The 24,134-nt window shown below is 47.6% G+C and overlaps 1 protein-coding gene across 8 annotated transcripts; it reads right to left on the reverse strand.

The window, feature by feature from the left end:
- Positions 1-398: 398 nt before the first annotated feature.
- On the reverse strand, positions 399-24,029 carry DDX59 (DEAD-box helicase 59). 8 transcript variants are annotated; one of them, XM_084980717.1, is made up of 9 exons: positions 23,671-23,929; positions 22,914-22,987; positions 21,904-22,682; positions 20,287-20,454; positions 16,669-16,758; positions 8,156-8,407; positions 6,744-6,896; positions 6,097-6,225; positions 399-904 (listed from the first exon to the last, which is right to left on the reverse strand). In XM_084980717.1, the coding sequence occupies exons 3-9, from the start codon at positions 22,669-22,671 to the stop codon at positions 641-643; spliced, it is 1,824 nt and encodes a 607-aa protein (XP_084836843.1). In that variant the 5' UTR covers positions 22,672-22,682; positions 22,914-22,987; positions 23,671-23,929; the 3' UTR covers positions 399-640. The 8 variants fall into 8 exon arrangements, 5 of the variants coding, with proteins under 5 accessions (XP_084836843.1, XP_013833876.1, XP_005653853.1 ...); XM_013978422.3 differs by having other exon boundaries at positions 23,442-23,929; XR_014818270.1 differs by lacking the exon at positions 22,914-22,987 and having other exon boundaries at positions 8,156-10,066; positions 16,183-16,758; positions 23,884-24,029.
- Between the last annotated feature and the right edge of the window lie 105 nt (positions 24,030-24,134).

Genomic DNA, 24,134 nt, shown 5'->3' on the forward strand with positions numbered 1-24,134 from the left:
GAACCTCCACCTTCTTAAAAAAAAAAAAAAAAAAAAGGGAGTTCCCTTCATGGCTCAGCAGAAACAAATCTGACTAGTATCCATGAGGACGCAGGTTCAATCCCTGGCCTCGCTCAGTGGGTTAAGGATCCGGTGTGGCTGTGAGCTGTGGTGTAGGCTGGTGGCTGTAGTTGATTCGACCCCTAGCCTGGAAACCTCCACAGGGGTCTGAACAACCTCTAGCCTAGAACCTCCTGCTAATCCCAACCTCCACCTCCTTGAGAGTGTGGCCCTAAAAGACAAAAAAAAAAAAAAAAAAAAAAAAAAGTATTTATCTGAGTGGGGCTCCTGGCTGTGCAGGCTTCTGGTTCTGACAGTGACAGTGACTACAAGGAATATTAGTTGGGGAAAAAAAAGGCTTTTCCCAGAGAAAAGAATTTTTATTTTATTTAGTACTTCATTTTCTGATGTCTTTACAAAAATTAAAAAGGAAAATAAATACAAGACTGCTGTATAAACGTGACAGTCTATTAAAATTGTTTACATCATGTTAACTTTTTGTTTCCTGTACATGGTCTCATTAACTCAAACCAAATGGTAATAATATACAGAAATTTCACTGATGGTGCACAGTACAAATTAGGCAAAGTGGTATCACAAATCATTTTTGAGAATTACTTTTATCATGCTTTCTAATAATGTCCATAAGATTAGCCCCTGTAACCAGGTCATTCTGCATCTGTTTATCTTTCTGCTGCTCCTTTCTCTTCTGCTCATGCAGGTAGGGGGAATTTAACAACTGAGGCGGAAGAAGGGATCCGGTGGGTTTCACCCGTTTTGCAATATCCCAGAAGAGTCTCTTGGAGTTGTTATTGATGAATGTAATTGCTGTTCCATTTTGACCTAATCTGCCCACTCTTCCAACCTGCAAGCAAATGCAAAAGATGTTTTTTAAATGTTCAAAGGAGTTTTTTTTTGGATTATCATTTAAAAAATTTTTTTATTTTTTCCATTATAGCTAGTTTCAGTGTTGCTTCAATTTTCTACTGTACAGCAAAGTGACCCAGTCACACATACACATATACATTCTTTTTCTCATTTTACCCTCCATCATGCTCCATCCCAAGTGACTAGATATATAGTTCCCAGTGCTATACAGCAGGATCTCACTGCTTATCCATCCAAAGGCAATAGTTTGCATTTACCAATCCCAAACTCCCAGTCTATCCCATTCCCTGCCCCTCCTCCTTGGCAACCATAAGTCTGTTCTCCAAGACCACAATTTTCTTTTCTGTGGAAACGTTCATCTGTGCCATGTATTAGTTTTCAGAGATAAGTGATATCATATGGTATTTGTCTTCCTCTTTCTGACTTCACTTAGTATGAGAGTCTCTAGTTCCATCCATATTGCTGCACATGGCATTATTTTGTTCTTTTTTATGGCTGAGTAGTATTCCATTATGTATATATACCACATCTTCTTAATCCATTCATCTGTCGATGGACATTTAGGTTGTTTCCATGTCTTGGCTATTGTGAGTAGTGCTGCAATGAACATAAGGGGGCATGTGTCTTTTTCACGGAAAGTTTTGTCTGGATATATGCCCAAGAGTATAAAATCTTAATGTCTCTTCAGAGAAAGTGAAGACTAGTGTTTAAAGAGGAGAACATTTGTTCAGATAGCATTTTTTGAATTGCTCATCTCCGTTTACTTGTGAAATCATTTAGTGGGCTGCCACTAGTGTATTTTTAAGGAAACAGCCCAAAATAGAAACTAAGAAAATGATCACATATAATAAAAGTATGTATTGTTTGGGAAACGTGTGTTTCAGTTGTGCACGTGTGTGTGTAGGGGGTTAATGTTACAAAGATGTGGGTTAAGGTAAAAACATTTCGAAAACTACTGCATTAAAAACAAAAGTACTAGCCACTTTATGGCGCATAAGTGCCCTGAAATGTGAGACTGAAGCAAATTTATTTGTGCGTAAAGTTATGTCTCATTTGACAGAATTGCACGGACACAAATTTGTGGAGACCGGTGAGAAGGAACAAAATTTACAGGTCTCCAAATATACTGAGAACCTCTTCAGACGGGGGGGAAATACACAATCACCATCAATTTCTCCTCCTTAATTAAAATGTAGAACTCAAAGTCGATATTCAGATTATTTAAATGAATAGATGGCTCCTGCCAATATACAGAATGTTTTTAATGTAAAAGAAGAAACCTCTAAAACAGTTGAAAGGGGTGCCCTGTAGGAAATGAACCTGGGGAGAAGTTAGGGAGGGGAAGGCTGTTTTTTTGGTATCCGCTTTTATTTTCACCTGATTTGTTTACGGTATTGAGTTGTCCCCCCCAATACAAAAATTAATATAAAAAATAGCTGCACCTCACCGAATGGGAGAAACTATTTTACAAATCATGTATCTGAGAAGGGTCTTCTAGAACATAAAAAGAACTACTACAAGTCAAAAGGACAACCCCATTTAAAAAATGGGTGGACGAGTTAAACAGACATTTCTCCAAAGAGACCAAATGGCCGGAGTTCCCGTTGTGGCGCAGTGGTTAACGAATCTGACTAGGAAACATGAGGTTGCGGGTTCGATCCCTGCCCTTGCTCAGTGGGCTAAAGATCTGGTGTTGCTGTGAGCTGTGGTGTAGGTTGCAGACTCGGCTCAGATCCCGCGTTGCTGTGGCTCTGGCGTAGGCTGGCGGCTACAGCTCTGATTTGACCCCTAGCCTGGGAACCTCCATATGCCGCGGGAGCGGCCCAAGAAAAGGCAAAAAGACAAAAAAAAAAAAAAAAAAAAAAAAAAAGCTATACTTTGGGTGACCCTTGAAAATATCACACTAAGAAAAAAAGCAAGTCACAAAAGACCCATATGAGTCTGTTTATATGAAACATCCAAAAGAGCTAAGTCGACAGAGACAGAGTAGTGGTTACATGAGGTTGAGCACGGGTGCATGTGTGATGAGGAACGGGGGTGACCTTGAGGGGTATGGGGTTTATTTTTGGGGTGACAAAAATTTTCTAAAATTGACTGGACGGATGATTGCACCACCCTAGGAAGAGACTAAAAACCAATGAATTGTACACTTTTTTTTTTTTTCTTTTCTTTCTTTCGTTTTTTGGTGAGCCATGCAGGAGATGACTGTAAACTTTAAATTGGTGGATTATATAGCATGTGGATTATACCTTCTGAGTATAATTTATGTAGATATTTTCTATTGAGATAGAAAGCTGTTAAAAAAAAAAACTGCAATAGTCTCCAAATTCTAAAAGACACATAATGTTAATGACGTAAAATTAGTCCCCCAGAACACAGTTCCCGTTGTGGCTCAGTGGTTAATGAACCCCACTAGTATCCGTGGGGATGCAGGTGTGATCCCTGGCCCTACTCAGCGGGTTAAGGTTCTGGTGTTGCCATGAGCTGTGGTGTAGGTCGCAGATGCGGCTTAGATCCCATGTTGCTCTGGCTGTGGTGCAGGCTGGCAGCTGTAGCTCCGATTCGACCCCTAGCCTGGGAACCTCCATATGCCATGGGTGTGGCCCTAAAAAGACAAATGACAAAAATAAAATAAAAATAATTCCTCCAGAAGATCACCACCTCTACAATTAAAAAGCAGATATATGGGAAAACTTATCATTTAAAATACCCGTATCATTTGACCTAGCAGTTCTCCCATTAGGAATCTCTCTTACAAATATCCCTGCATGAGAGGTACCAGATCTATGCAAGGGGGTGTTCACTGCAGCATTATTTAATAGCAAAATATTGGAAACATGGGGATTGTCCAGCAGCAAAGGATTTGTTAAACAACTCATAGGCCATCCACACAATGCACGACCATGCAGCTCTGAAAACAGAACAAGCCACATTCAACAAGGAAACACACTTAAGGAACTTAGAACTGTGCCTGGCCACAGACGAAGTACTCAATACACAGTAACACTTACTAAATGGCACTTTGTATGGGTGCTAGTAAGGAAAGATATCTAAGATCTATTTAATAAAGAAAGACGGCCCAGAACGGTGAGTATAATACAGTCCCACTTACATGGAAAGTGTGACAGGGTGCGTATGTTATGTCTGTGAATACACACACATACACCTTCAGGGTTTCTGCCACATTAACTGGGGTCACCACTCAAAGGTAGGAAGGCTTCCCTGCAAAGACTTATTTTTCATTTTATAGCTTCTCTTATTTGCATGATTTGTTACTGTGTATATGTGTACTTCAGTTGTTGAAGCGAACAAACAAAAAAACACTCAAAAACAAAACTAGAAAAGCAGAAGGATCTGGGAGTTATCATCGTGGTTCAGTGGTTAACAAATCTGACTGGGAACCATGAGGTTGCGGGTTCGATCCCTGGCCTTGCTCAGTGGGTTAAGGATCTGGCATTGCCGTGAGCTGTGGTGTAGGTTGCAGAAAAGGCTCGGATCCCGCGTTGCAGTGGCTGTGGTGTAGGCTGGCGGCTACAGCTCCAATTCAACCCCTAGCCTGGGAACCTCCATACACCATGAGAGCAGCCCAAGAAATGGCAAAAAGACAAAAAAAAAAAAAAAAAAAAAAGAAAGAAAAAGAAAAGCAGAAGGATCTGGGGCCACTCTAAGCAGAGGCAAGAAACACTGTACACTTGAGCATCCCTGAGGCCACTGCTATATAGCAGCAGGTGCATCGTGAAAAACTGTCAGCCACAGGGTGACCTTGGGAGAGCAAGAAATGGGTAAGAAGTTATAAACACACACTCTATGTAAGAAGCAAAGGAGCTTCTTAAGTATTTGAATAGTTTAGAAAGATTCCCATGCAAAATTATTCCATTGAAAGTTTAGAAAACAATAAACTTCTGTTACTTGAACAATCAGCTCCTGTGGAAATACCCAAATCTCTGGTGCACAGGTAAATACGGTGGTACCAAAAAAAAAAAAAAAAAAAGAGAGAGAGAGAGGGAGGGAGGGAGGGAGGGAGGGAGAGAGAACCGAGTGCTGGATTATTGAGGGTTAGTAAAAATAAGGCATCAACTTGGTAAAGCCACTAAAGGTGTTTCAGCGGGTGATCCCAGTAAATGTGACATTCAGAGGTGATTCTAAGAAAACCAGAGAAAGGCTTTACTTGAAGAGTCTGTAAGCGATGCCTGAGAAGGAAGACAGGTAGCAGCCGTGAGATAACACAGGACTCAGAGAAAGCTCTATTTCTGCTAGAAAGAAGAGCTGCTGTTATCTCTGGCAGCCAATGAGAGGAACAAAACTTTAAAAGGTGAAAGACTAGAGCAAATAAGGATATGGAGAGGTGATGAAGACACGATTCCTAAAAAAACAAATACTTTAACAGACCAACTTTATTTTGGCCAGATGTATCAACTTAAAACAACCTTTTTAAAACAAAGCCCTCTTTTTCTGATTATAAAAGCCATTTAATATGTTCATTGAAGAAAAGAAACAAACAAAAAAAAGAAACCACTTACATTTTAATTCACTTAAAATTTTTCAATGAACATTTTAAGTTATTATTCCCAACGAATTTTCTTTTTTTTTTTTTTTAGGGCCGCACCCTCGGCATATGGAGGTTCCCAGGCCTGAAGTCTAATCAGAGCTGTAGCTGCCAGCCTACACCACTGCCACAGCAACGCCAGATCTGAGCTGTGTCTGCGACCTACACCACAACTCACGGCAATGCCAGATCCTTAATCCACTGCGCAAGGCCAGGGATCGAACCCACAACCTCATGGTTCCTAGTCAGATTCGTTTCCACTGCACCACGACAGAAACTCCCCAACGAATTTTTAATGCAAGCTAGGCATCCACAGAGTTTTGAAAAACATAATTTAGTTCATATATATATATTTTTTTTAAAGAAAAATATATGCAGTTTACACAAAATCATATTTTGCTGGTTCACCTTGTTGGAGGTATACTTTTCATTTTTATCTGCTGCAGTTATAAATGCTAACTTAATAAACTGTAATATTTTTATATTAATATATATATATATGCAGTTGTATGTCCTACTTTTTTTTTTTTTTTTTTTTTTTTTTTAACTTACCACTGAATCGACAACACCTTGGGTAAGAAAATTCATAAGCAAAACGGTGGTGACGTGTAAAGTCCCCTTACCTGGTGCACGTACTCATCCATACTCGAAGGCATGTCGAAATTGACAACGAGCTTGACACTGATCAAGTCCAGGCCCCTTCCCAGGACCCCCGTGCTCACAACGACGTCATAGTCGCCTTCAAGTAACCCCTTTCCAAAACAGCAACAAAATTCATTATTCAGAACGTGCGGTTTGACGGTATTCACATCATCCCTTCCTTTCTCAACACTTTCTTCAATATTGTTGTAATATCTTTGCAGTACGTAAAGCTCTTAGGATACCTGAGAAACGTCTGTGGCCAAGTCCCTTCTGACCCCCACCCAGAGTTTTTTCCCATGAATTTGTTCAGGCAAAGCTTATCTACAGGTGAACTACTGCTTTGTCCCAGTCCGAGTGCCCTGATTCCAGAAATGGTGAATTCTCGACTACTACAAATCTACTGAGCAGATGATCCACCAGGGAACAAACAGGCTTATTGCTTCCAAAACACAGGCGCCTGAGCACGGGCAACAATGAACTTGACAGCCACGGCGTGCCTGACACTCTCACCATCACTAAAAAAAAAAGGTCAGCTTTTAAAAAACCGCTGGTGAGACAGTATCTCTTGAAAAGGAGGCAAAACACATTTACAGGGAAAAGAAGAGAACAGAATGCTGAGTTGTCAAACCTCCAGGATGGTTTTCCTTTCTATCTGGGACTTCTCCGAGTGCATGGATGTGCTTTTTAGACCCGTGATCTTCTCAACTGCCTCGCTCAACAGATCTGCTCCTAGTTTGCAGTCCACAAATACTAACACTGGAGGCTTAAAGAGCTTCTTATCCTGAAAATTAAAGACATATATTTAAAAATATTCATATAACAATTCACAAGGGGACTTTCTTCTGAAACTATGAGCATGAGCTAGTTAGCAGTAGGTTTATAAACACTGTTAAGAAGGGGAAACGGCACAGTCTGTTAAAAAGAGTGTTTTCTTTAAAATATGCACAACTTGGAGTTACCGTCGTGGTGCAGTGGTTAGCGAATCCGACTAGGAACCATGAGGTTGCGGGTTCGATCCCTGCCCTTGCTCAGTGGGTTAACGATCCGGCGTTGCTGTGAGCTATGGTGTAGGTTGCAGACACAGCTCGGATCCTGCGTTGCTGTGGCTCTGGCGTAGGCCGGGGGCTACAGCTCCGATTCGACCCCTAGCCTGGGAACCTCCATATGCCGTGGGAGCGGCCCAAAGAAATAGCAAAAAGACCAAAATAAATAAATAAATAAATAAATAAAATAAAATATGCACAACTGCGAAAATAATCTCAAAACTTTAAGTGGAATAATACTGTTCATAAGTCAATACAAACCATGTCTAACTTAACACTGTATTTCGAAGTAACTAGACCTGTGTATACCACCCACGTAAATTCCTGCTTAAGCCAGATATTGTTAAAAAATTATTTGGCTCAAGAACAGAACAGCCAAGGGAAGAGCTAGTCTTTACCTTATACACAAACCTCCTAAAATTTTCTGAAAGAAAAGAAATTATTTAAGTATAACCTTAGGGAGTTTCTGCTGTGGCTCAGCAATAATGAACCCAACTAGGATCTATGAGGAGGTGGGTTCGATCCCTGGCCTCGCTCAGTGGGTTAAGGATCCAGTGTTGCCATGAGCTGTGGTGTAGGTCACAGACAGGGCTTGGATCCCGCATGGCTGTGGCTGTGGCTGTGGTGTAGGCCGGCAGGAAGCTACAGCTCCAATTCGACCCCTAGCCTGGGAATATCCATATGCTGCAGGTGCGGCCCTAAAAAGACAGAAAAAAAAAAAAAAAGAATAACCTTGGATATTTAAATATACATTAAGTATATTGAAATATTTGATATTTAAATAGCTTTCTAGAATAAGAAAAAGAAAACCAATCTTGCATCTATACTGCATATTTTCACAAATCATTTATTTGAAGCCCACAGAATTCTGAAGTAAAGCAATTCAGTATTAAATACCTACAGCAGGTCCCCCCAAAGGTACATCAACAAAGCCCTCTCTCAAGAGCTGTGAAAAATGCATAGTCCGCAAAGCAAGGCTGATGGCTTTACCACTCACATTCAAGATTTCAAATAACTTTTTCTTTTTGGCTGGTTCTTCCACCCACAAAACGATCTGGCGCACGCTGGGGCAGGGCAGGTTCTTCTCCCCGGCAAGGACCCTCACGGGGTCGTGCAGGAGCCGGCTCGCCAACTGTTCTATGCGGGTTGGAATCGTGGCTGACACCAAAATGGTCTGGCAATCCTGAGGCACGTTCTCCAAGACGTCAAGCACTTGCTCCTGAAAGCCCATCTTTAACATAGTGTCAGCCTGAAATAACATCATTTGGAAGTTAGTCCTACATGAAAACCTAGGGACACCCTAGAAAAAAAAAGATACCATTACGAACTGGGAGTTCCCTGGTGACGCAGCGGGTTAAGGATCCGGTGTTGGCACTGCAGTGGCTCAGGGTTCAATTCCTGGCCTGGGAGCTTCCACATGCTGCAGGTGCAACCAAAAACATTACATTAAAAATGTAAAACCCTTTACATGGAAAAAAAGAAAAAACCCCATAATGTCAAAAGACAAGGGACTAAATGGAATTTACGTATCTTTATATGAAATTATATATTGTGTGGTGTTCCTGCTGTGGCACAGTGGGTTAAGGAGCTGGCATTGCTGCAGCTGTGGTGTAGGTCTCAGCTGTGGCTTGGATTCCAGCACTGGCCCAGGAACTTCCATATACTGTAGGTGTGGCCATAAAAAAGATAATACATTGTGTGACTATATGTTTACAATAATACACACAGATTTTTATTATGGCATTATTAATAGTGGCAAAAAACCCTACATCTGTCCTGAATCTCCACTGGTAGGAGATATGAAATGAAATTATTGTAGAGCCATATAATATGATATTATGCTAGCATGAAAAATGACCAGAAAGTTCTCTATTAAATGAGAGCAGATCACTGCTTGGAAGAAAAAAGCAAAATACAGAACACTGTGCATAAAAGGATACCATCTGTGTCCACAGTCAGGAATCCTAACAGCTAACTCTGAGGAGAAGACTTGGGAGCTGAGAAGGAACAAGTTAATTCTTCATTTTATAGCTTTCTGCATTTTTTTTAACCATGAATATATACTTACAATAAAATATTTTAAATCCATAAAAAATTTAATTTGGTTTAATTGCAGGTTTTTAAAAACAATGACTCTATTACTGAAAAAATTAGAAAAAAAAAGTTTTTTTTGTTTTGTTTTGCTTTCGCTCTTAGGGCCGCACCCATGGCATAAGGAAGTTCCCAGGCTAAGGGTCAAATTGGAGCTGTACCACTGGCCTACGCCGCAGCCACAGCAACACAGGATCCAAGCCATAGCTGTGACCTACATCACAGCTCATGGCAATGCCGGATCCACAACCCACTGAGCAAGGCCAGGGATTGAACCCTTGTCCTCAGGATACTAGTCAGGTTTGTTACCCCTGAACCACGATGGAAACTCCTGGAAAAAATTTAAGTTTTTAGTTTTAAAATAATGAAACACTGGTGTTCCTGCCACAGTACAGTATGTTAAGAACCTGACTGCAGTGGCTCCTTTCACTGCTGAGGTGAGGGTTCAATCCCTGGCCCAGTGCAGTGGGTCCAGTGTTGCTGCAGCTGTAGCATAGGTCACAGCTGCAGCTCAGCTTCAATCCCTGACCCCAGAACTTCCAAAGTCTGTGGGTGCAGCCACAAAAAAAAAAAAAAAAAAAATTTAAATAATGGAAAATTAAGACCATCTTGATTTTCAAGTATAATCTAGGTGTCTACTATTTTGGAAAATAAGTTAATTGTTTTAAACTATTTCAACTAAGGCATTGTATTTCTTTTTTTTTTTTTTTTTTTTTTTTTGCGTTTTCTAGGGCCGTTCCTGCGGCATATGGAGGTTCCCAGGCTAGGGGTCTAATTGGAGCTGTAGCCGCCGGCCTACACCACAGCCACAGCCACACTAGATCCGAGCCACATCTGCAACCTACACCACAGCTCACGGCAACGCCAGATCCTTAACCCACCAAGCGAGACCAGGGATCGAACCCGCAACCTCATGGTTCCTAGTCGGATTTGTTAACCACTGTGCCATGACAGGAACTCCAAAGGCACTGTATTTCTTTTTAAGTATCCACTAATGTGCCGTCAATCAGGCTGAACTTGAGCACTTGTTTTAATATTAGTAATTCCATGACATTTGATCCTGCATTTGATCCTGGCTCTACCGAGAAACTCAAGCGGGTTATTTAATGGCTCTAAGCCTAGTTTTTCCCTCCACAAATGGGAATGGTAATAGCAGCTGCCTCTGAAGGCCGTCACGAGGATTAAAGAGTTAAAGTGTATAAATCAGGGGGTAGTCTCAGTGCTTAAGTTAAGGATGCTGTGTCTGCAGGCACCCCCACATTTCAGATCACCCCACTAAGCCCCACTCGTCTCAGAAAATACAAGAGCCTTATAAACAAGTGCCTTGTCTCCTCTCATCCCAGCTCCCTCAGCCCGGCTGTCCCCTCCTCCGCCCCCTCATCCCCCTCAATCAGGTCCAGGTCCACCTGTCGCACCTCAACGACTCCCCAGGTGCCAAATTCAACAGCCACGTATGAGTTTCCACCTTACTCTTTTTTTTTTTTTTTTTTGGCCGTGTCGGCAGCCTGTGGACGTTTGGGCCAGGGAAAGAACCCTCACCATGGCAACAACCCAAGCTGCTGCAGGGACACCCCCAGAACCTTAACCCGCTGCGCCTCAAGAGAACTCATCCATCATCCCACAGCCCAGGTGTCACCACGGCTTCACTCACTTCCCATCTCCCAACTGTCTGTACCCCCTCCTCCCCTCCCTACAACCCAATCCCTCCTGCAGGGAACCCGCCTTCTGGCTAAAAGGCTCTTTTCCACGTGGAGAACATAAGTCTGATTATAAGACACTCCCACTGAGAATTCTGTAAAGTTTCCCAACATCAGCAGAATAAAGTCTGACTTCTCAAGGCCCCTTAGGAATTGGTGGAGGAGAAAACAAAAATACAACACAAAAGAAAAACAGTAAGTATGGTTATTTTAAGATGATGGGAACATGGGTATGTTTCCCCTAGTTCCAACTTGTCTTTAATATACATGGATTACGCATATAGTTGCCATTCAAACCGCAGAAAGGGCCATGAACAGCATTTTTTTAAAGCCACAAAATGGGACAGAATAAAAAAAAAAAAAAAAAATACCAGGAGAGAAAAGTCACATGTAACAAGGATAAGTATTGTTTCACGAATGCTCTCCAGAGGGTCCCCAGGCTAAACCTTCACTGGCTCGCTCAGCAAACCTTAGCTCGTGGTCAGCGGCGGCTGACGGTCCCCACTCGCTGGGCGTTTACCAGACACCAAGGCACCTTTTGAAGGCTGCACCGACAGGACCAGTCACAGATGCAGAAGCAGAGGCCTAAGACGCGGTGCCCCATGAAGCTGTGGAGCTGGGCCACGTGGCTGCAAAGCCGCATCACAAACACCAAGGGGAGGGGTGTGCGCTGAGCTGAGGACTCACGGCAAGGGGGCCCGACCTTTCAAGAACCTATGGTCCCGGAGGAAAACTTACAATATTCATATACTTGAAACAGGCTACATTAGACCAACAGCAGGTGACATCCCGACCGTTCCCACCGCCGCCTGCCTCCAACACTGACTTTCCTTCCTTCCCTGGTGCCCCTCCCTCCTCCGCTTTCAGACCACCTCTGTGTGTGGGTGACTCGGAGGGCTGGGTCCCAGGCCCCCCACACCCCCGCATCCTCTGTCCAAGCAGCTCACCAGGTTGCAGGGCTCTGCACCCCATGGATATAGATGCCCCACATCTCATCTCTGGTCATAATGCCCCCCTGAAACTCAAGTGCTAGAGCCTCACTGCTGACTTAGTGCCCCGCTTGGACCTCAAGGCTCAAGTTCAACGTGTTCAAAAGAGGTGCTGTTGCTCTCGCTGCCAGACCCAGTCCTACCACGGCACACAGTTCAAGAGCTGGTCTGGTCTCCTCCTCACCCCGCATCTAACCCGTCAACAGTGCGAGGACCCTGCTCTGTCTCCGCAGCCCCATCCGTGAGACTCCTTCCACCGCCTCTGCCACCAGCTTCCTGGAGAGCCTTCCTGGTCCTCCCTGCTCGGACCCCACCCAGACCTCCCGTCACACTCAGAATGAAAGGTTCCTCAGCCCAACCCTCATGTCCTCTGCCACGTCATCTCCCACGACCTCATCTCCCACCCTCGCCCTCTCCCGTGACCTGCCCCACCTGCCTCACCTGTTCCAGGTGTGCTCTGCCAAGTCCTTCCTCCAGGTGGGTTTTTGCATGGCCGCCCCTGCTCCTTCAGCTCTCAGTCTAGAGGTCACCTCAGAGGGCCTGCCCCCAGCTGAGACGCCACCGGGAGCCTCTGTCCTGTCACCTGGTGTACGTGCCACTTCCCATAGCAGCCTCCCAACCCAGAACAGAGTCTAGCAAGAGAACAGCTCTAAGGTGTATCTGATAGAAAGCTAAGCCTTCATGCTACTCCAAGCATGGAAGAAGCACGAATGGTGCGTCGGGCAGCTTGCTGGTCGGTGCCCCAAACCTCCCTAAAGATAAGAAGTTCTCCATATTCCTAGACACCGGCTCAGATCCGATGAACCTGGACAGGAAGGAGCACGGTCTGGTTCTCCATCATGACCGCTGGGGAAACAGGAAAGCACTGCGCTCGGTGGCTGGGGTGGAGCAGGTGACACAGAATAGGAGAAATGACCTTGCACCTGGGTCCAGGGGGCAGGTTCCGGAGTCACGGACACAGGGAAGGAGGAGCAGGTGGATGGGGTGGCAGAGAATTCCCAGGACACATGAGACACAGAGGGGGACAGAGCAGACTTTCCTAGTTCCAAAGGAATTTTCCTCTCTGACCACTCCTGTGTCCCTGCTCCTCCTAGGACACTGGCCTCTCTCCCCAAGGACATTATTCCTCCCCAGTTCCCTCTCCTTTGTTTCCTGACTTATCTTCAAACTCCACAAGGCAGACCCTCAGCCCCAAGGCTCATCTCTCTCCTAAACTCCCTCCCTGAGAGAAAGCAGCACGTCTCGCAGATTCTGATCCATTCCTCATGGCGACACCCCTTCATCCATCATCCGCATGAAAGCCAACACTTCTGGAACCAACTGCAGGACTGGTACCACACCCCCACCCAGGCCTATACGCCCTGTGCTAAAGTCAAAGGCACAGCCTCGCCCACCTTCGTCCTCTCTCGTACCCGGTCATCAGCGGGTTCATCAGGATTTACTGACTCTCAGGTGAACCCCAACACCTGCCTCCACCTGGACCCCACCCTCCCCCTGCCTTCTGTCCAGGCTACTCTTCCTCTTCCTTCTTGAATTTCTCTTGCGTGGAGCAGAACGACCTTCCCCATGGCACACCCTACCCGGTCACCCAGAAACCCTCCCTGCTTCCCACCTCGGGGCCAAACTCCTCCACTCCTTGGGCCAAGCCCACCCAGACCGCCCAGCCCCACTTCCAGAACTTCGCAGAGGGAAGCTCCAGGCTAGCTGGCCTTTCCTGCCTGCTCTGCATGTGTGCTTAGACTTTCCGAGTCTGCTCTCTGTGGTCCCCACACCTGCAACCTTACATCCACCCTCTGGTTTCCTAAATGCTCCTCCCTCTTGCGAGGCTCAGGTCAGGCAGGTCTCAGGGACTCCGAGAAGCCAATCCGCTCATCCTCTCACTTCTCCTGAGCACATTGCACGGTTCTACCAACAGCTTGTGGCAGAGGTTCTCACAGCAAATGAAGACCTTACCAGTATTTTTTTTTTGGCTTTGCCCATGGCATCCAGACATTCCTGGGCCAGGGATCAAACCTGTGCCACAGCAGTGATCCTTGCCACAGCAGGGTCGCTTAAATCACCAGGCCACCAGAGAACTCCCTGGACCTTACCTATCTTTGTAAATAGGATCATAACACACTGTAAATAGGGTCATAAACAGTCACGCCTGATCCTTTACATCTTTTTTTTTTTTTTGCCTTTTTGCCTTTTCTAGGGCCGCTCCTGCGGCATATGGAGGTTCCCAGGCTAGGGGGAGAATCAGAGCCGTAGCCACCGGCCTATACCACAGCCACAACAACACAGGATCTGAGCCATGTCTGCAACCTACGCCACAGCTTGTGGCAACGCCGGATCCTTAACCCACTGAGCAAGGGCAGGGACCGAACCCGCAACCTCATGGTTCCTAGTCGGATTCGTTAACCACTGAGCCACAACGGGAACTCTATGGTCCTTTACATCTTATCTATGGCTAAACTGAGTGGTTGCAACAGAGACCATGCAGCTCCCAAATATTTACTAGAATAGAGATGACCCTTGGGGCCAAGAATATTCACTAGCTGGACCCTCACAGAAAGAGCCTGCTGCTCTTGTGCCTTTGTCTTCAGCACATATGATGCCATTCTTGCCTTTATTTCAAGTTCATGTGCTTTTTCCTCCAACTAGATCTCCGCATCTTAGGCCTGAGCAGCGTTAAAGCCTCTTTGTGATGCCCCCACATCTTACAGGGCTCGTTACCTGCCCCCGCCCCCCCCAAGAGCACCTCTATACTGGCTTTGGTTTCACTAAGTGACAGATTGTGCCATTCAGCAACCCCTCGCCCCTCGAGACCACACAGAAGCCAGGTCCCCAAAGGCCAAGGAGTGGGGCATCGGTGCACATCTGCTGGGCGACTCTCTTTTGTACCATCAGCCTGAGCGCTGCCCCAAGGGCCCCCGGAACCCTTGTGAACATAAGGACACAGCCACGCTGGGACGAGAAGCGGGCAGAGTGAGTTCTCCAGAGGGTCACCCCCAGACACACAAGATGGGGAGGAGTTAAGAACATGGGCTTATCCACCTGCAGGGTGGCAGCAGTGGTGATAATGCCAAACGACAGGTTGGTTCCACCAAGGCCAGGCTGGAAAACACTGGCTTAGCAGCACCTTTTAAAGGACCAAATGATGGAGTTCCCGTCATGGCGCAGTGGTTAACGAATCCGACTAGGAACCATGAGGTTGCGGGTTCGATCCCTGGCCTTGCTCAGTGGGTTAAAGATCTGGTGTTGCCATGAGCTGTGGTGTAGGTTGCAGATGCGGCTCGGATCCTGTGTTGCTGTGGCTGTGGTGTAGGCCGGTGGCTACAGCTCCGGTTAGACCCCTAGCCTGGGAACCTCCATATGCCACGGGAGCAGCCATAGGAAAGGCAAAAAAAATAAGTAAAGGACCCAATGATGTTATTTACATGACACAGGACTTTTCTGTCCGAGTCATCACTGCATCCTCGCCACAGCTCTGGGGGAGGAAAGACTTGCTCAAAGCCTCCTGGCAGGGGTATAAAGGCTCACACCCCCGGCCTGGGTCTCGGCTGTGTTCCCTCCACATGTTCTGCTGTCCCGTGCGACTTCCTGGGGCAGCACCTAGCACCCCACGTTTCTGATCACTGCTGGGAACAGCAAGCCTCTGCCCCACCAATGTCAGCGGGACAAGCATGCAGGGGGGACAGCCGGGCCAGGATTGGCTGGCATGTGATTTTGTGTTCTCGTGCGTGTCCACATGATGGAACACCATCAAATAATAACACGTTTACTTTCTCTTATTAAACAGACCCAGAGTATAAAAATGCCTATATGCTCTATGTAACAGAAAAATCACCACCATAGGTGCCTATATCCATGCAGAAAAGAATAAAAAAGGTCATTCCAACTAAGCATTACCAGCTACTGCCAAAATTCCTGCTAACAGTCACTGGCCACTGATTCCTCTTTTTTTCTTATAGACAAATGACAGCAAACATGCTTAAAAAACTTCTCATTGGGAATACAACATACCTGCTCAGCTTCTGTTTTCTGCCAATGAGGAAAAGAAAACTGTGGTTTAATTTTAGATCGTCCAGGGAGTTCCCGTCATGGCTCAGATGTAACGAACCCAACTAGCATCCATGAAGATGCAAGTTCGATCCCTGGCCTTGCTCAATGGGTTAAGGATCCAGTGTTGCTATGAGCTGTGGTGCAGGTTGCAGGCTCAGCTCGGATCCCAAGTTGCTGTGGCTGTGGTGTAGCCCAGCAGCTACAGATCCAATTTGACCCTGGGAACTTTCATATGCCACAGGTGCAGCCCCACCCCCCACCAAAAAAAGCAAAAAAAAACCCTTAGATCAGATGCAATGCAGCAACACAAGAACCAGCTTACTGCCAATTAAAAAAAAAAAAAATCCTTGAGGAGTTCCCACTGTGGCACAGCAGGTTAGGACTCCAAATTCAGTGACTCGGGTTGCTGTGAAGATGTAGGTTTGATCCCTGGTCCAGCACAGCAGGTTAAAAGGATCCAGGGTTGCTGCTGCTGTGGTGTAGGTCGCAGCTGTGGCTGGGATTCAATCCTTGGCCCGAGACCTTCCAAATACCATGGGTGCGGCCATCAAAAAAAAAAAAGAAAAAAAAAAAATCTCCAAATTGCTTTCCTTGGGGGAGAAAATGCCTGAATACACAATGCAATTACATAACTACAAAATGCTTTTCATAAATTATATAAAGTCATGTTCTGAAATACCACTACTTACTTCATCCACTACTACAATTTTGATATTGCCCAGATCCACAGAGCTCTGCTTCATTATATCCAGAAGTCGCCCAGGAGTTGCTATGATTACCTGAGTAAAAGAGAAAAAGCCAGTCAGAAAATTAGATAACATTCGTTAATTCATTTATTTACTCATTCTACACTCAATGCATGGCTGACACCTGCCAGACCCTGTGTTAAATTCAACGATGACTAAGTCAGACTTAGGCTCTGCTCTCCGGAAAGTCAGGACACAAAGGAAGAAACAGATCAGACAAGAACCTGCTCTTGAGATCAGGACAGGTTGCGCCCGTCCTGCTAAAACAGGATGTGGGAGCGAGGGAGACAGGAGGCTGAGAACCAGGCACGGGCCAGACCAGGAAGGCATGTAGCATGCTGATGACTTTTTGGCGCCATGAACAAGTGCAGGTTCCCAGACAAGGCTGTGCACAAGGAATTCTAAGGCAGCTTAAGGCTCTGAATGGTTGTGTATTAGCTGAAGTCGGGGTTAAAAGGGGAGCTCTTTGGTCAAACTTCAGCAGGCATCATGGCTCCAGCATTTAATAAACAGTGTGTGTCTCAGAGTCCCCGCTGTGGTGCAGTGGGTTAAGAATCTGACAGCAGCGGCTAGGGTTGCTGCAGTGGTGCTGGTTCAATCCCCGGTCTTGCTGCTGAGGGTTAAAGGATACGGCAATGCCACGGGTCCCTAGCCCGGGACTTCCATATGCCTCTCTCTTGGTAAAACAGAAACAGTAACTACAGTGAGAATGAGGTGAGACAGCTGGGGGACAAGTCTGGGGCGTTACAAATGACCCAGTATGTTCGGCTGTGCCCACTTTTCCAGCGCACACCCCACAATGCAACACTGCTGCCCTGGGCATGACGAAAGGTGCATAGCCCCAGCACGCAGGGTTCTGCAGGGGTACCTCAGAAATCCACTGACATTAAGTGAATTTCATTACTTTTTTTTGGCTCCACCCACAGCGTGAAGACGTTCCCCAGGCAGGGACTGAACCTGTGCCACAGCAGTGACAATGCCAAGTCCTTAACCACTAGGCCACCAGGGAACTCGTGGACAAATGCCTTGTGTTCACGCCTTCTCTTCCGTTTTTCCCCTCCGATGGTTTGGGAGACACATTTTTCTCATTCTTTGATGCTTCTTAAATTTCAACAAATACGTAACTTAAAGAGAGGCTTGTTCTTGAATAATTGATTGTTCTTGCAATCCTAGCTTACCTGCACTTACACGCCGCTGTCGACAGATGTACACTGTTTTTTATTTTTTATTTTTGTCTTTTTGCCTCTTCTTGAGCTGCTCCCACAGCATATGGAGGTTCCCAGGCTAGGGGTCAAATCAGAGCTGTAGCCGCCAGCCTACACCAGAGCCACAGCAACGCGGGATCCAAGCCACGTCTGTGACCCACACCACAGCTCATGGCAACACCAGATCCTTAACCCACTGAGCAAGGCCAGGGATCAAACCCGCAACCTCATGGGTCCTAGTCGGATTCATTAACCACGACGGGAACTCCATGTATGCCGTTTTTTAAATGACCACGGCTTGTTCCTTGTCGCAGCTCGCTCAGCCTGTGTTTGTTTAGCCTTGCCCGCACGCCTACGGCTGTCTTTACACCAGTTTCCTTCCACCTCCCCCACCCCATTCCCCCACTGTCCACTCTGGAATCTTCTTTATCTGCAGAACAGCTTACTCTGAAAGTTCCTTTACATGGTCTACTGGTAATCAACTCTCTGTTTTGTTGATCTGAGTAGCTCTTTGTTTGGTCCTTGCAGAGCAGAGAGAGGGTTCTGTTACTTTTCTTCCAGGAGAGTGGGCGTCTGTGAAGCCGAGGGAGGAAGGGGAGGTGGTGCAGGTGGAGCGGGGGGAGGAAGGCATGGCCCTGGGGAGGACCCCTGGGACACAGGAGGGCTGGACAAATAACTACCTATGCAAAGGGTAAGGGCAGCAGGTTTCTCACGGTCAGTTACAAACGTGGACATAGAAAACCTAAGATGCATCTGGTGATGAAACAGAACTGACAGCGTCAACATGACTCGGTCTCGGATAAACTCAGATCAACCTCGGTGTATCTGCTCGACAGCAAGGAGCCCAAGCAGAGCCCAGGCCTCGGTTCCCGAACACTCCTCTTGCCACCAAAAGGAGCCGGGGATCTGCGGAGAGAGTACAGGGCAAGAGCGAGGCAAGTACAGAGCATCTTTAGATAGAAAGTAAGAACGGGAGTTCTCGTCAGGGCGCAGTAGAAATGAATCCAACCAGGAACCATGAGGTTGCGGGTTCAATTCCTGGCCTTGCTCAGTGGGTCAAGGATCCGGTGATGCTGTGAGCTGTGGTGTAGGTCGAAGACGCAGCTCAGATTTGGCGTCGCTGTGGCTGTGGTGTAGGCCGGCAGCTGTAGCTCTGATTTGAAACCTAGCCTGGGAACTTCCATATGCCACAGGTGCAGCCCTCAAAAGACAAAAAGACCAAAAAAAATTTTTTAAAAAAAGAAAGCAAGAACGTACTCGAAGCAAGACCGGGATATGAAAACAGGGCACAGAGACCAACCAGAAGGTGTTTCCATAGGTCAAAGAGATTATAACGCTGCAGGTAAAACAGGGACCCATGAGTCCTCACTAATAGAAAACAAGAAATTAGTGGAAAGTCTGGTGAAGCTCGGTAATTTTACAACCTGAAAGTATGCAAATCGCGCCCCCATAATTATTCACACAAAGGGTAAAAATAAACTTTACGATAAACCGATAGACAAAAGCCCCTACAAAAAGACAGACTGAAAACCGTGTGCCACCTGAAAGGATGTGATGAAACGAACAAAACTTCTCTGTGACAGTCCTGCCAAAGACATGACACTGAATCCAATCGACGGAAGGCTATTCCTCCAAATAAGTGGCTTATAATCCTTAAAAGTGCCAAGAACACGAGAAGGTTGAGATGCGTGCCAAACTGAAGGTGATGAGATGTATGACAGCTAAAGGCAGAGGATGACTCTGAACCTGCTTCTTGTGCCCTGAGAAAAAGCTGATGGGACAAATGAGCAGAACCTGCATGGGGTCTGCAGAGGCAACAGCAAGGTTGAGGCCTGATGCATCCTGAGTCTGTCACTGGACTGTGAAAAGGAAGAACGTCCTTCTTCGCAGGAACCACATTCTAAAATGTATCAGCCACGGAGTTCCCTGGTGGCTCAGTGGGTTAAGGATCTGGCACTGGCACTGCTGTGGCACAGGTTCAGTCTCTGGTCAGGGAACCTTCACGTGCCCAGGGCCGAGCCAAAAAATAAACTGTTATCAGCTGTGATCTTTAGCTAAAGCCCCACTTACAGAAATTCACCTTCTCGACCACGAAAGAGGGGGCACGCCAACCCACTTCCAAGAGCAAACAATGATGATTAAAGGTGATGATGGCTGTGACAACATCCAAAAAGTGTCTGGCAAATGAAAGGCACTTCCTGAACTGTGCTCCTGTCCTTTCCCACATAAAACACACTTGAAAAATCATGGCTCACGTGGCAGGAGTTAAACACCACCTAAAACCACACTTGGGGCATAACCTTAGCCCTGCACGGCTTAGCTCCGCTTCAAAGGCATGCTGTGCCGGGGAGCCCACCTGGACCCGCTGGCGCAGGCGATGGAGCTGCGGGGGGGCGGGCAGGCCCCCCACCAGGAGCGCGGTCCTCATGCGGGGCAGACCGCCCATCAGCTCCTTGGCCTGGCGCTCTATCTGGATGGCCAGCTCCCTCGTGGGCGTGAGGACGAGCGCAGATGGTGCTTTGCTCTGCAAAGACACGAGAAACACAGCCGTCAGTTCCTGCTGCTGCGGACTCAAGCCTCGGAGAGAATCCAGGAGCAGTTCCCTTTTCAAGTGGTCCCATCAGCCCACGGCCGTCAGCTCCCGGCAGCTTTCTCCTCCCAAACCTCACGAGTGGCATCCATTTCTCGTACAACACAGACATACAATGAAGACCAAAGTCAGGACCAGGGAGCAGCGTCTGTGCTAACCAAGGGGCCAAAACTGAAGCTTGGCTCCTATCGCTGGACTGGGCGATTGCCAGCCGCCCTCCTGGAAGGCACCCACCAGCTGCCCTGCAGGTCTGGGTGAAGCTGGCAGGCTGCCCCCGATTGCCCCTGGGTGCTCCATTGATTCACTTCTTTCTTCCTCCAAAGAGCCTATTTATATAAATATTCCATCTCCTGCCCTATATTCTATTTTGGTCTTCCAGTGAGTTTCATCAAGATTTTCTCTTTCTCTCTCTCTCTTTTTTTTTTTTTTTTTTTTTTTTGGTCTTTTTTAGGGCCGCACCTGCAGCATATGGAGGTTCCCAGGCTAGGGGTCGAATCAAAGCTGCAGGTGCCGGCCTACACCACAGCCACAGCAATGGGGGATCTGAGCCACATCTTCGACCTGCACCACAGCTCACGGCAACACCGGATCCTTGACCCACTGAGCGAGGCCAGGGATTGAACCTGCAACCTCATGGTTCCTAGTCGGATTTGTTTCCGCTGCACCATGACAGGAACTAACTCCCTCGTCGAGATTTTGAACATCTAGTGCTTTCTTTTCTTTCTTCCTTTCTCACCTCTTTGACTACTTTTTCATTTCCCCCAGTGTCCTCCTTTCTCTCTTCTCCCTTTGCCTGTATTTTGCATGTTTCCCTTCTCTTCATTTTCATACCCCACAAACTCACCAGTACTTAGCAAGTAATTACTCAAAATGTCTGTTAAATTAATTATATGTGGGACTGCCTTATGCACTGTAAACCAATCAGTAAGGCAAGGGAGAACCATTTTAAGATGGATCCCAATTACCCATGCGTTTTGAAACTCTACGATAGTGTTCTGACTTTGGTGTCGGATTTTTCAAAACACAAAACTGAAGGCAGCTAGGTTGACACAAAAAATGACAGCTCGTCTGGTCAGCAGGATATTTCTGCCCAAAGCCAAAAGCCTAGCCCTTGGATAGAACATTTGTTAAAGTGAAAACTCCTTGTAAGAAAGGAATCTTTTAGGCCTTCGATGAAGAGGTTGGTTCAAGGTAGCAAAAGAAAAATTCCCTAAAATTGTGTTTTTTCATACAAACTACTGTCTAGAAGCAAAATCACCAGGAGCACCAGTGATCACGGGCCTAAGTATTTAGCTTCAGTTTGCAATTGTAACACAGTCGAGGGGGACACTTGGTAAACACCTCGCTTGTTTCTGAGAATAACACTGGTGAGCTCTCTCGTACCTGAACCAGAGCTCGCGTGATAACGGGAAGCAGGAAGGCGGCCGTCTTTCCTGAGCCGGTGTCAGCGCTGGCCAGGAGGTCCCTGCCCAGAAGCCCCACGGGGATCATCTGCATCTGGATGGGCGTGGGAACTTCGTAGCCTGCGGTCTTCAAGTTGAAGTTTAAGGTCTCAGGGAAGCCGCAATGCCCAAAGTCAATGATGGGCCTGGGGACACCTCGCCCTTCCACCACGATTCCCAGCTGCCCTCTAAGGTTTTCAATCTGGTCCTCCCGGAGGTTCGAGATGAAGGCGTGCTCGGTGTAGACGTAGGAAGCAGGGCATGGAGCCCCCGGCTCAGAACTCCCTTCCTGGGGTGGCTCTCTCTGCTCCTCGGCTGCCCTAACCTGCAGAAGGTGTTTTGCTTTACACTCCAGGCTACACACATCTTCATCCGTCTCATCACAGATGTATTCTCCAAACCGCCCGCACACCACGCACACTGGCTCCCCGGGCTCTGCCCAGCGCTGGGTTTTGGAAAAGGACTTCACGGGTTCCTCCGGGAGATTGTCCTGTGCCTCCTGCTCGGGTCCAGCCAGAACCCCCTCAGCCACCGGGCCGGCTGGATGCGGATGCGCTGCTGGTTCTCTGGGGTCTGAGGTGACAGCTGGACCAAACCCGCCAGCGTCCAGCCCAGGATTTTCACCTTCTGGCTTGATTTTCTTGGCCACACAACTTCTACCATCATCACTAGCGTTCCGCTTGATTTTCAGGGATCTTGGAACAAACATCCTTCAATATTCTGTATAGGAGATTATATAGTGAGATTGATTTTACCGTCAAGAAAGTCACATATAAAGTACATGTATGAAGTACCCTGAGGTTACTGTGGAGTCAGCCTTGTCCCTGGGCTTTGCCTCCAGGGGACAGAGAAGGCAGCGCTTAGACCAAGTCCCCTCCCCACCACCCCTGCCCATTTCCTGTGAAAACAGTCCTGTCCCGTCCTCCATGCACACAGCTTCCCACCATTGACCTCTGCTCATTGACTGACTTGCGCTCTGAAATACCAGCCATCAGAGATATTCTGGAGTAAACTCTTCCATTACACTGTCAAAAATGGAAACACAAAGAGGGCTATTGCACAAGGGGAGTCTTTACCAGCAGCCACAGTAAGTAACACCTGGACAGTGGACAGAGGTGCCAAGCTCAGCCCTGAGCGCCTGTGCCATAGCGTAGCGTCACCCCACACACGCACACGCATGTTTTATCTTGTTTCATCACGGGCTGAGCCCCCAGAAGCTAAGTGACTTGGAGCTCACAGCCTCTTGGAGGCAGAACCAGGCACCGGTACCAGCTCCCAACCAAGGCTCTTCTCATTTACAGCAAAAACAAGTTTTTGCAAAATGACCTCGATTGGGAAACAGGCTTTGAAGCTAATTTGGGGACTGCCAAATATGCTAATAAACACTTTTCTCCCAATATTTCCTTGGGATACATTGCCAGATTCCATTTTTCCGGAAAGATTCCAACAAAAATGTACGTGACAGTGGAGAGTTACAACCTTAAGGCTCAGAAATGGTCAAGGGCGTGGGGGAGGGGCAGCCGCACGCGAGCAGGAAGAGCCGGGAACGCAGGGCTTCACGGTGAAACCGAACCGAACCCGCACGGGCTAGACGGCCACCGCTCGCTCCAGTTCCCGCAACGCCCCGTCCTATCCCCTCCCCCACGGGCGTCGCCCCCACCCCTCCCCCCAACACAGCCCCCCTCCCCCCGACGTCGCCCCCCCCCACCGCGGCACTGCACGCAGATGCGCGTGACGTCACGGCGCTGCCTGGAGACCGGCAGGGTGCGCCGGGCGGGAGGCGGCGGAGGGGAGAGGGAGGCAAGGGGGAGGGGACAGCGCAGGGCCTGTCCCGCCGCCAACGCCAGGCGCCCGGGTCCCGCTCGAGAGGAGCAGGACGCGAGGCAGGCCTGAGCCGCGGGACGGGGGCATGCTCACTCACGCAGACTGCGGCCACGTCCTCTCCCGCTCGGGGCCGGCCCACCCTTGAGGCGCTGGACCGGGCTTCCGGCTGATGATCCTGGGCCGCACGCCCGCCCTGCGGCCGGGGGAGCAGTGCGGAGCGCAGAATCCACTTCTCCTGGTTTTGGGAGGTGCCGATGCGCGCAGGAGGCGGGGCCACTGCGGGAGGCGGGGCTCGGCTGGGCGGGCAGAAGGGAGCGTTTGCCACGCCCCCTTCTTGGCCCCCTGCTT

The sequence above is a fragment of the Sus scrofa genome, chromosome 10, assembly GCF_054392235.1.
Source record: "Sus scrofa isolate SSC_HxYL_T2T_F1_AM1 chromosome 10, Sscrofa_HxYL_maternal_Yorkshire_Landrace_v2.0, whole genome shotgun sequence".
Lineage (NCBI taxonomy): Eukaryota > Metazoa > Chordata > Mammalia > Artiodactyla > Suidae > Sus > Sus scrofa.

Bases quoted from the DNA above. Each gene is read 5' to 3' on its own strand.
- DDX59 (XM_005653796.4), bottom strand. From the start codon at position 22,671: ATGTTTGTTCCAAGATCCCTGAAAATCAAGCGGAACGCTAGTGATGAT. The intron at 20,455-21,903 runs GTACGAGAGAGC...GTGTCTTTGCAG, and splicing joins TCACGCGAGCTCTGGTTCAG to AGCAAAGCACCATCTGCGCT. The intron at 6,897-8,155 runs GTGAGTGGTAAA...TTTAATTTTCAG, and splicing joins AGTTATTTGAAATCTTGAAT to GATAAGAAGCTCTTTAAGCC.